Source organism: Lathamus discolor, unplaced genomic scaffold, assembly GCF_037157495.1.
Source record: "Lathamus discolor isolate bLatDis1 unplaced genomic scaffold, bLatDis1.hap1 Scaffold_249, whole genome shotgun sequence".
In the NCBI taxonomy this organism is placed as follows: domain Eukaryota; kingdom Metazoa; phylum Chordata; class Aves; order Psittaciformes; family Psittacidae; genus Lathamus; species Lathamus discolor.
In genome coordinates, this window is record NW_027069278.1 from 34,705 (window position 1) to 47,113 (window position 12,409).

The 12,409-nt window shown below is 40.3% G+C and overlaps 1 protein-coding gene across 1 annotated transcript; it reads left to right on the top strand.

Annotated features, from left to right (window-relative positions):
- The first annotated feature begins 667 nt into the window (after nt 1-667).
- Nucleotides 668-10,266, top strand: LOC136006493 (pre-mRNA-splicing factor 38B). Its single transcript, XM_065664521.1, has 6 exons — nt 668-1,064; nt 4,304-4,372; nt 4,898-5,049; nt 5,133-5,193; nt 7,708-7,931; nt 8,191-10,266. Exons 1-6 carry the CDS (start codon nt 780-782, stop codon nt 9,041-9,043), a joined length of 1,644 nt encoding a protein of 547 aa, XP_065520593.1. The 5' UTR covers nt 668-779; the 3' UTR covers nt 9,044-10,266.
- The last annotated feature ends 2,143 nt before the right edge of the window (nt 10,267-12,409 follow it).

Below are 12,409 nucleotides of genomic sequence, written 5' to 3' on the forward strand. Positions count from 1 at the left end.
ATTGTTCCGAGTCTGTATTACTCATTTCCGAAGGAGATGTTCAGCTCGGATTTAGCAGCACAGTTAGGTTTTTGGTGTATGACAAACCCTCAGAAGCTGCTCTGCCTGCTGGGGGAGCAAGCCTCGTACCCAGCGCTAGTTTTAGCGCGCCAGCTTTGCTGTACCCTGGCCGCAGATACACGCTTCCTCCGCCGAGATCCCTGCAAGCTCAACGACTTTGTCCTTATTTGTTAGCGCCGCCGGTGCTCGCTCCCCTGCTGTGCCCTGCCCTCGTTACCAACGGCCAGCACGACCGATGGCCCCACTACCGCGTTAGCTAAACGTCTGGCGTGGTCTGTGGCGTTCCCGTGACGGCAGCTGTCCGACCCCCGCGCACTGTGCTCGACAGGGTCGCCCGAAAGAACCACGGCCTGGCCGTTAGCGACCCTCGGGCAAAGGAGGGCGCGCTCCCCGCGACCCAAAAACGAGAAGGAGAAGCTGGCGACGGGTCTCGCCTCCCCGCTACGGGAGCGGCCGGCGGGTGAAGGAGAAAAAACACCCCCGCGCCCACACCGCGGGAAAGGACCAGGGCGGGGGGGCATTCTCCCGCCCAGCGCCGCCACGCTCCCCCGCGGGGATTGGCCGGCTCGGCCCCGGAAGGTGTGTTCGTCACTTCCGTGGAGTCCGCCATCTTGTCAGCGGTTGGTGGAGGCTGCGTCCGCCGTCTGGTGTGGTGTGGCCCGGTCGCTCGTGCGCCCCGCAGGCCGCGTGCTGCTGCCCTGCCCCGGGCCTGAGCCGCTATGGCCAACAACAGCCCCGCCGTCGGCGCTGGGAACTGCCAGGGGCAGCAGGCGGCCCAGCACCAGCCTGGTGCCGTCCCACCGGCCCAGCAGCAGCTGCAGAGCGGAGCCCCCAAGCCAGCGGCCTCAGGCAAGCAGGGCAATGTGCTGCCGCTGTGGGGCAACGAGAAGACCATGAACCTGAATCCGATGATCCTCACCAACATTCTTTCGTCGCCCTACTTCAAGGTGCAGCTTTATGAGCTCAAGACTTACCACGAAGTAGTGGACGAGATCTACTTCAAGGTGAGCCTGCGGGCCGCGCCCCGGGCTCCCTGGGGCTGCGCTGAAGCTTGGCCAAAGCCTCCCTGTTGTGGGGGGTTTTGAAGGGGGAAGTCTTCCGTTGGTGCTGGTTCTCTGTTCTGCCTTCCTGTCCCTTGCCGTAAGCGGTGGGAGCTAATGTATTTTTTAGTGCTCGATTAGGGGATTTAACGGTGCTGTTTCCTTTACAACACAAACGTGTTCCGCTTCGCATTTGGAATTATGGAGTTCCAGGTTATTATTTAAGTGGGCAGTGTGAGCAGCGGCAGTGGGGATGAAATGGCCGTCTGAGGTCCGTGCTTTCATTTGAAGGGAGTAGAGAGGGCTCCCGATCTGCGTGTCATTTCACAGACGGGCACTGCGCGCAGCTGAGGGGCCGTCGGCGCCCTGTAACTGCGCAGAAGTGGTTTCAGCAAGAGTTTGCATGTGGCCTTCTTCCTCAGTTGGAGGTCAGGATCTCCCCCTCTCACCCAGTTAAAAACCTGTTCAGTTTAGTGCTGCTTTTGGTGTTAAGTAGGCAGTGCTGGGGATATAACTGAACTGTATGAGTGCACCCATGTCTGGGTTCTTGTTTTGTTAGCAGGACTGAATCAGTTTTGCAGCAAGGCTTCTATCAAGCCAGTTTCCCAGGTGGAGGTATGCATAATTAATGCTCATCAACATAGCGACATTCTTTGTTCTTATAATGAGAGCAAAACTTAGATAACTCAGAGCTGCTTTCTTCAGTCAGCTGTACTTTGGTGGTGATTGAGGTGTTTTTCTCTGGTGAATTGATTCTGCTTGATGATGTTAGTGTGTCAGAGGGTTTCACTATACTTGGAAATAAAAATGTAGTGTTTTTGTCTTATTTAAGCAGGGCAAGTCTAGTTACTTAGGGCACTGTCATTATTAAAAATAACTCCACAGAAGTGTTTTGAGGTTTTTTTGGCATTGTTCACACATACTTATGAAGACAGTGCTACTGTTTTTCATCTTAATGATAGCACTTCTCTCCTTGCCTCTGTCATTTAGAGTGGACTACTCAATTCTCCTAATACTTAAAGTAACATCGATTGTTGACAAAGCTTCAATTAATTTACCACTTGCTGCATATGAGATAAATCGTTATTACTGTCAGAACTGAAAGCAGCAAAGTTTATTTTTGCAGTTGATGGCCAGTGCTGAAAAATTTTTAAAGAAATCTATTACGAGAAAATTTGAGAGCTTACATTAGTTTACAGGGACCCTCTCAGATGGGGTAAAAATATTTTATGTGGTTTGTCTTCTTAGTATTGGTAGAGCTTAACTGCAGTAGGTCATATAGTTCATTTGCTTGTCTCAGTGTTTCATTCCTTAAGTATCTTAAATTGGGTAAGAAATTTGATAAACCATTAAATATTTGCTTATTAATCCAATGTAAATAAAGGTTGTTTACCCAAATTGACAGTTTATTCTGTGTGCTAGATAAAGCTCAGCCATTTACTTTATAGGTGTGAGGGAGAAGATAACATCATGGTTAAGGTACTTCACTGGTATTCAGATGATCTGAGTTCTGTTCCTATTTCAAGGTTTCTGAACAATTGCACACTTTGCCTCCTCGCTCTTCTCCTCCCCCCATCCCTTGAATGAGCACCATGTCCACCATCACGGCTGTATTTTCAGGTGTATTTGTTTGGGAACCAAAATAAGTGCTTCATTTAAAAAATTGGGAATGATGGGTGTTGGCTTATTGGGAGAGATAATGTTAAGTCATAGAGGCAGCTGGTGATAGGGACTGTCTTTGAAGGTATGGATTCTGTGCACGTATCTGAATATATTCACTTGTAGTTCTGGTCTTGTTTCAGTTCTGTCTGCAAAGTGCATGACTTCCTCTTCTTTATCCCCGATGTTAGCACCATGTGAATGCCTTTAACTTCATTTAATCTGTATCTTTCAACAAGTTAAGCATATACAGCAGTCTTTGTAGCATCAAAACTTTAAGTACTCTTTTGTGACATGAGTATTGTTGAAAGGCTTTTTCTTTTTTTTTTTTAAACCAGCATATTTATTTTGTTTGTGGCTAATAAATAAGTAAAAAAATCAAAACTGCCATTGTGATAGTGTTGTACTTGATCCTTTGACAAAAAATACTATTTCCTGTGAGAGGCAAATGTGTAAAAAAAAAAAAAATCAGAAGGATGTGCAGTATTGCTTATGAAGTATTTGTGAACTTCTTGTATGATGCAAATAATACAGGAAGTCAAGTGGATTTTGATTTCTGCAGTACTGGCATTTCACAAAAAAACCCAGACAGTTCAGCAGCTCCAGCCGTTGGCATATCTCTGATTTCAGGTGATCATGCACTTAGTTTTGTTACAAGTATTGTTAAAGCATTTTGAATGTAAACTCCACTACAACTGCAGAGCACAAAATCTTATCCCAAATCCATTGTAACACCACTGTATGTATCACTTTTACTTGCTTTTTAAAGTTGATGCGTTGAGGAAATGTACTTGCTTATTGAGTCAAATGTAACTTCTCTGCATTTCACAATTTCAAATATAACTTGAACACTTTTATAGTTCTTAAATCGCTTGTGATTTATTGTCCGATGTATGGAATGGTGTTGAGTAACTGTGTTTGTGCACTCACCTCTAAATGCATCTTAAAAGACTGGAATTAGGTAGGATTTACTCAATTAGTACTTCAAAACCGTTTTATCCAAGAACATCACTGCAGTTTACAGAAAAAGACCCTGTCTTTTTCCACTACACTTGATGGACATTTTTCTTTTGCCGTAATTGTAGATACTTAAATCTCTAGCTAAATTCATGGAATATGACTATGAGACGGTAGATTTTGACTGCTCTATGTGTTATCAGCAGGTGTTAATAAACTTGTTTAGGAGATAGTTTAAATGAAGGTAATAATCTGGTTGCCATAGAAAATGGTAATGATGTGATTTAGTCATAAAGTACTTGAAAGTAAGTGGAGTACGGAATAAACGTGGCTGCTTGCTTTGGAGGTGTTTCGGGGCTTTATTTTTTTGTTTGTTTTTAAACTTAATTTGTCTAGCTATAATTTCTTAATGTGGTAATTAAAAAACCCAAATGTTTTGCTTTAATGACAAAGCAGACTCGATCTTGAATTTTGCAGAAGACAAGCCATTTATGATTGATTAGGATACCTGTTGTTTGCATTAGGTTTGTATAAAACATTATGGAGGTTGAAACTGTAATTTTCTTTTTTCCCACCAACCCTTTCAGGTTACGCATGTTGAACCATGGGAAAAGGGGAGCAGAAAAACAGCAGGCCAGACAGGGATGTGTGGAGGGGTAAGTAGAAGTACGTGCCTTCTTGCATTTTTATGTCTGATAAATAAATTTCTTAGCATAGGCCAAAACTTGCTTGTATGTTGTCTCAGTCCCTAGATGTAACAATGTTTATTGCAAAGAGTTGATGTGTTCCCCATGCTTCCAGAGCTGTGGATGCAAGAAGTGTTACTTTTTCCACATAGCTCTGTTTGCAGATTTAGATTTTGTCCTATGTTAGTTTTAGGATCATAGAATTCTGGGTTGGAAAGGACCTTAAGGTCATCTAGTTCCACCCCCCCCCCTGCCGTGGGCAGGGACATCTGCTAGACCAGGTTGCTGAAATCCCCCTCCAACCTGGCCTTGAACACTGCTAGCGATGGAGCATCCACCACTTCCCTGGGCATCCTGTTCCAATGCCTCACCACCCTCACAGGGAAGAACGTCTTCCTTATGTCTAACCTCATCTATAGTTCTTGTGTTCTTTTATAGAGCGGGGGCAATGTGTTTGACTTTTGGCATTGTCACCTAACTTTTTTCTTCCAAAAGGTGCGTGGTGTTGGAACTGGAGGAATTGTGTCTACTGCCTTTTGTCTGCTGTACAAATTATTTACACTGAAACTCACCCGTAAGCAAGTGATGGGCCTTATAACTCATACAGACTCCCCATATATTAGGGCTCTTGGATTTATGTATATTAGGTAAGTATCAATATAATCAACTAATGATTAATTTAATATATGGAAAACTCTATTAAGATTCTGCATTCTTTTTGTACTTAAAGGTACACGCAGCCACCTACAGATCTATGGGACTGGTTTGAATCCTTTCTTGATGATGAAGAGGTATGTCGGCGAGGGTAATAATTCATTTTCTTTTGTTTCCTTTTGTGTAACTGCTATAAATTTATCTTTCCTTGATAAGGTTTTCTAAGGTTTGAATGTTAAAATGTTATGTTCTTGTTATTTAATTCATTAGTGCAAGAAGCAGGCCTGAGCTGGGACCTGGGTCATTAAGCTTAGGTGTCTAAGATTTAACAGAATTGTATATTGCGTAGGATGTTTCTGTGTCAGATACTACAAAGCCACATGAAACAGGCTCATTAAACCAGACTACAGACTGCAGGTGCTGTGAGTGCACCTTCCATGTGGTTTTTAGAAAAAGGATTTTTATGCAAGGTATAGTAATTCCTGAGAGTGCTAAATTTGTGTTTTGCATTTATGGCTGGGACAGGGGAAGTTGGTGCTTACATAGAAGAGTGTAAAGTATATAGTGGAAACCAACACTGGCCTTGAAAAATCCATCAAAATCTCTCTGGTGGTTGTTCATGTCCAGAATTTCTTCAGAGCAGAAACAACCAGCCTAATTACTGTGTAAGGTGGCATTGTTTCTAGTAACCTTAATGTCATTGTTAATGGGGAAAAACCAAAAAAGAAACAGTGAAGAGACCTCATTATTATGTGGTCAGATAGGAGTATACTGTTTGAACAATAGTTCTGATGTGTACTGTCTGGAGTAGCTGAGTAGGAGCTGGTGGGTGAGGTTGCTCAGTCCATGAAGTTCAGCATGCTTTCGCAATTTGTATGTATTGAGCAGGTTTTACATTACATCCTAGATTTAAGAATGGCACAGGAAGGATCACGTGCCCTCTTCGGTGTGACAGTAGGCATCTACTTTAAGAAATTTCACATGTTGCAAATGATGTCCAAATGCTTGTATTAAAAATAGTGTTAATTATACCTGTATCTGACTGCCATGCAGTGTATTTATTTTGAACAGCTTCTTTCATGCTAAGTATCAAAAACACTGCCAAAGGAAACAGCTGTTATTTCAGGTAAACTTATGCTATTGTATATTTGTAACAAAAATCCAAGCAAATTGAAATCTTGATTGCATCACTGTGATATCCTCCTTCTCCCCCAGGTGGTGCTAGTTAACACGAGCTCTTCTCTGCAGTGTGGTAATTTTTGAGGAGGATTGGGGTGGCTTCATTTTCAGGGTCCCACAAACAGCTTGATACCCAGAACAAAAAAGTGATCACAAGTGCGATTCATTTTGCAGGTCTTACCTGGTTCGTTATTCACAGCACTTCTTGTAGGTTATACATTTCAGTTCTTGCAGATACTGGTGATCAGTGTATATTTATTGTTTAAAACCTCCCAGTATATTTTTGGAATCAGTGTTTCTTTCCTAGCTGCTCTGAGTAGCTTTGCAGTATGTAGGGAAAAAGTGCTTGGGGCTGCTTTTCTTAAGTTTGTTACCAATCCTGATCAAGCTCATTAGGATAAATCAAATATATTTATATATATGGAATTACTACAGGACTTTTTTTCCCCTCCAGTTCTTAAAATATGTGGAAGCAGTTCATCTTTTGTCATGCTGCTGTGAAAATCTTCCCAGGATACAGAGTTACTTTTTCAAAATGCTTCTTATGTTTATTTTGCTTAACTGTACGTACTCTTCAGGTGCTACGTTTAACTCCTTTTTTTCTTCTTTAGATCTCTGCAGCGATTATATTTGGAAAAACTGTATATCTGAACACTTAAATGTGTGTGAGTGCAAGCAGTTTTACATTTAGATTTTCTCTTCCTGTTTAGATAACAAATCTCACTTTCCTTGTGTGCTTGCACTATAGGTTTGGGACTGACAATAGCTGACTAACATGTCCTGAGCTGTGAGAGGGCATAGCAAGAAGGCCTTCATGCGGTAATGACCCTTTTCAGAGACAATGGTCATCATGGATTATGCGTTTCCAATTATTTGTTCATTTATTTATTTTTTTACATGTTTCTAAATTAGAAACCTCACTGCTTCATGGCAGTTGGTTTGCTATTGCTTCCAATTCTGTTAGGATGCCATTTGATACTAGAGGTTTTTCTGTGATCATTTTTAGATAGGCAATGATGTAGTTCATAAATGATTTAGGCCACAGGGTTGGGTATGATGGTACGCAGTTGTACATCCACAAAATGGAGTATTAAATGTAGTTTGAGAGGACTTCTCATCTTTGTAGCATTCAGATAAAATATAAGATCATACTGTATAGCCAGACTGTATAAGGGGATTTCGCGTTAATCTCTTCCTCAACAGTCCCGTACCATCCAGATGGCTGCAGGATTAGTATGTGCCTGCATGCATATAGATTAAGTCCCATTCCCTTTCTGTAACATAGTGCCAAATTCAAAAGGTGCAGACTTTGAATTTTTCTGAGGAGATGTATTAGAATATGAGACAAGTAACTTTCAATAATCATGAGGCTTCAAGAGGGCACTAGTGTAGCAGCTTTTTTTTTTTTTTTTTTTTAAATTGGTACAGAGTATTTTTGACCATCAGGATATTTTTTTGCTTGTATTTTGTAGGACCTGGATGTGAAAGCAGGTGGGGGTTGTGTTATGACCATCGGGGAGATGCTTCGTTCCTTCCTCACTAAGCTTGAATGGTTTTCCACGTTGTTTCCAAGAATTCCTGTGCCAGTCCAGAAAGCCATTGACCAGCAAATTAAAAGCAGACCTAGAAAAATCAAGAAAGAGTGCAAGGAGGGAATGGAAGAAATAGACCGGCACGTGGAACGTAGACGTTCAAGGTCATTTATATGTTAAAAGAATGTCAGAAGTTTAATACTGAACCTAGTGGTGACCAGAAACATACTGTCTTTTCAGTGGGATAGGCTTTAAGGCAATAGACAAACAGTTTATGGATGCTAATGGATGAAAATAATTAGAAAATATTTGGTATTTAAGATTAAATAAAGACTGTTTACATGAAGTATAAATAGGAAACTAAAGAGGGTCCCTTAACTTCAGAAGGTGGTGTTTCATATTGAATATCTCTTGTTTTAAAAGGTCTCCGAGACGATCCATCAGTCCAAGGAGGTCTCCCAGAAGATCCAGAAGCAGAAGTCATCATAGGGAAGGTCATGGATCATCTAGCTTTGATAGAGAACTAGAAAGAGAAAGAGAACGGCAGAGATTAGAACGTGAAGCTAAAGAGAGAGAAAAGGAAAGACGGAGATCTCGAAGCACCGATCGCACGCTAGAACGAAGGCGAAGCAGAAGCAGGGACAGATACAGAAGCCGTAGTCGAAGTCGTGACAGGAAAGGAGATAGAAGAGACAGGGACAGGGAGCGAGAGAAAGAGAATGAACGGAGCAGGAAAAAGGAGAGAGATTACGATAAGGAAAGAGGTAGTGAGAGGGAAAAAGATCGCTCTAGAGAAAGATCAAAAGAAAGGAAAAGTAAGGGTGATACAGAAGAGAGAAGACACAAAGATGACAAGGATGACAAGAAACACCGGGATGACAAGAGGGATTCCAAAAAAGAGAGAAAACATAGTAGAAGTCGAAGCAGGGAAAGAAAGCATAGGAGTAGGAGCCGAAGTAAGAACACAGGTAAGCGCAGCAGGAGCAGGAGCAAAGAGAAATCAAGTAAACATAAAAATGAAAGTAAAGAGAAGTCAAATAAAAGAAGTAGAAGCAGAAGCAGAGGAAGAACAGATAGCGTTGACAAGTCCAGAAAACGAGACCAGAGTCCCAGCAAAGAGAAGTCTAGAAAGCGTAGCAGAAGCAAAGAACGTTCCCACAAACATGATCACAGTGACACCAAGGACCATTCAGAAAAACATGAACGTCGAAGGAGCCAAAGTATGGAACGAGAGAGCCAAGAAAAACAACAGAAAAACAAAGATGAGACTGTGTGAACTCTTTTCGAAGTGGATCACATTGAATCCTATAAATGTTTGATTAAATCCTGCTTATTTTTTCTTAAAGTTGAGATTGTGCAGTAGTTGATGAGCACTCTTCTCCAACCTCCCTCTAGGCTGCAGATTGTCATTTCCTATTTTGGGTAGGGAAGTGCCTTTGTAAACCCATTCAATGCATTGACGGTTTCAAACCATTTGTTTAGTTTAATTTGTAATGCAGAGATTGTTCTTGAATTTTTATTGTTCAGATGTTTCTGAAATGTACAGTCTGTACATATGTCCTGAAAATGTTTTAATTCCTTTGGCATGGTTGCCATGTTGGTTAAATTTGTATGAGGCAATAAACTGCCACTAATTCTACTTTGATTTTGTAGATGTGGAATTATGGGTATCCTGAAGTTAGTGTGGCTGTGCTTTACATAATACAGCTTTTAGGGATGGATCTTGAATGTGTATTATAGCTGAGATATTTATGTGCATACAATGTACATTGAGGGCTGCAGATCTAGAACTACCATGGATGTCCACTGTACCTGCTGGTTTGTTTTTTGTTCTTTTTCAAAAGCTTTTAAAATGTATTATGTTGATTGCCACTGGTATTAAATGAGAGTGGACTTTCAAGGAGATAGTGGTTTTGATGTAAGGATCTGTACTATGTTGGGGCTTGTTTAGTAATTCTTTAGAAAGGCTACCTCAAGCAGACACTGTAAAGGTTGGCAGATGAGTACCGTAGCCATCTATGCATTTTTTTTGTTAAAAAAAACATGTAAGCTTCCATATTACTTTTTTTTTTTTTAAACACAGTTTATCCATTTGTGGTCTTCTGATGTTTTTCATCAGCAGCTGCACTCTGTCATTTATGATAATCGTGGGCTAATAAAGGCATTGAAGGTTGGAAGAGGGAAGTAGGAAGAAGAAAATTATTACAAAGGATTTTAGTTTCAAGCTTCCAAAGCATTTTTGTAAGTGTAAACATTAAGAATTACCTGATAGTGTCCTTTTTTAAGTCATATTTTCTACAAATAGTAAGGGTTGCAGTTTGTGTTGAACATTTCATCTGGCAGGTTTTTTTTTTAACAGATTGTTAGAAGCAAAAACCAAAATGCATTATAGAAAAAAAGTCATATAAAAGTCCAAGTCTATTTGATAGATTATTCTGATGACTTGTATACTGAGTGAGGAGAACCATCTGGAATAAACTCTCAATTAATTCGTTTGTATTGGGTGTCAGCTTTTCCCTGCATGTTCATTGCCAGTTGATGAGTGTTTGGGTTCATCCACATTTCGTTTTCAGTCTGTGTGACAGTACACAAAATCCCTTACTCATACAAAGTACCTTGTAGGAAGATGTAGCAAAGAAATGCAGCAGCCCAAAAATAGGAAGAACATTAAGTGTGACTCATTCATGAACATGAAGTGACCTGAAGGTAGAAATAAATTGGTATTTCTGCCTTTTTCACTTTTGTGTGATGCAGATCATTTAGGCATGTTATTGAAATATTAGGATTTTTCTTTAAACCTCCAGGAGAAAACAAACAGGGCTTAAATTTCTAACTACGTTTCATTCCATAGTATTCAAAAAAGCAGAAATAGCAAACTAAATTTTGTCTCCCTCCTGCTATTAGTTTTCTGAGTTTTTAGTCTTTTGTCACCGTCATTCTTAGCATTCAGTATCTTTTAATACTGATGTTCAGTTATCATCTGTTTATTTTTTTGATACCCTGAAACAAAGCTTACACTTTAAGAAGTTCATTTCATTGCAGTGTGAAACTAAATACTGAGCTGTCATTTATCATGGGAGGAGACAAACTGTATTGGCCATTTAATAAATGCCCTGGCTAGCTGATGAGAGCTGCCCTTGAAGACTGCCAGGGCAGTGCGTGGTTTTGTCGCAAGTACTGACAACTGTAATTTACCTCATTTGCCACTAGAGGCTTCTTTTGGCCTTGTTAATTATACCCTTCAGTTTAGAAGTTTCTGAAAAGAGTATACCCTTGGGCAGAGGCTGCAAGGCCAGTGTTCTGTCAAGGGAAGATGAACTGTTGATTCCAGTTCTTTCTTCAGCGCTCCTCCTCCTTTGCCATGGTTGAGAAATACAGTGAAAGAACAGTTTATTTTCAGGCAAAATTCAGTTATTAAGAAACAATCTTTGTGAAGAGTGCCCTCTTATTACAATTAAGATAGTGAACATTTTGATACAGCTTGTGAAAGGACTGATCTTCAACTGATGCATTTACAAGTGCACAAGAAACTGAAGAAAAAACATTCTGAAAAAGGAAAACAAAGAATTGAAATCACGGTGCGTTTATTGAAGTTAAAAGTTTGTGGAATAAAGGAAAATAGGGAATATAGAGAAATATTCTACTCAGTCTGACCAGTTGCTGTGTCTTGTTCAAGAAAACAGCTTACCTGGCTTTACAGAGGATACTACTTAAGTTTAGCTGAAAAGTGAGTATGATTTTTACAAAACAAAATGTATGCTACCTTCATATTTTACAGAAAAAGATCTGCTTAAGGAGACCCTGTGAACAAAACCAGAGGCATCAGGCAGTATTTCAAAAGGAACGGGCACAGTCTGTGCTCTCAAGTAGTAAGAGGTTTGGATGACAATCAGAATGCCATCTTGAATGGCCGTTGGCATCCAGAAGCCTTTATGTGAAAACCTTTTATGTATTGGTATGAAACTCACTGGCTGTGTCTGAATAGAGAAAAAATACAGTACCCTTGAAATCAGTACAGAAAATAACTATTATTTAACTGAGATTGCACTGAGAGGTCTCTGTTTTGTCTTTATATCAAATAAACTATACTGCATGTTTGTAGAAAGCAATGTACAAAGCAATAGATACAAAGAAGTGGATGTTTATCCAAGACAGTCTGAAATAGTATGCTGAACCATAGGCATTTCTGTATCAGTGCAACTTAAACTGATTCAGTTTGGAAGGGACTATGCGAAGCAATTTTATCCAATCCCCCTGCTCAGAGCAGATATATGTAGATATACAATAATATGAAACATCAAACAATGCAATTCTTTTCTATTATGCTATGCTGCAGGCCATTCAGAAAGAGCTCTTGTGTACTGCAGTAACAAAAACAACTACAGAGGGTGTATTCCTTAACCACAAGTAATTTATGTCCAGTATTCAGGATTTTCTGAGTAGAACTAACATATTGGTAAAGCAAGGCTGCATAAACCTCACTAGAAGAGAAAAAAGATAAAATGGTGTATCCCACCTACATTAAGAAAACAAAGTAAAAAATATTTGGAACAAAAAAGTATGCATTTTGAGAAAAAATTGTAACAAGGCAGCAAATCTGAGATTTCAGAGACTCTTACATTATTATACAGTTATACAACTC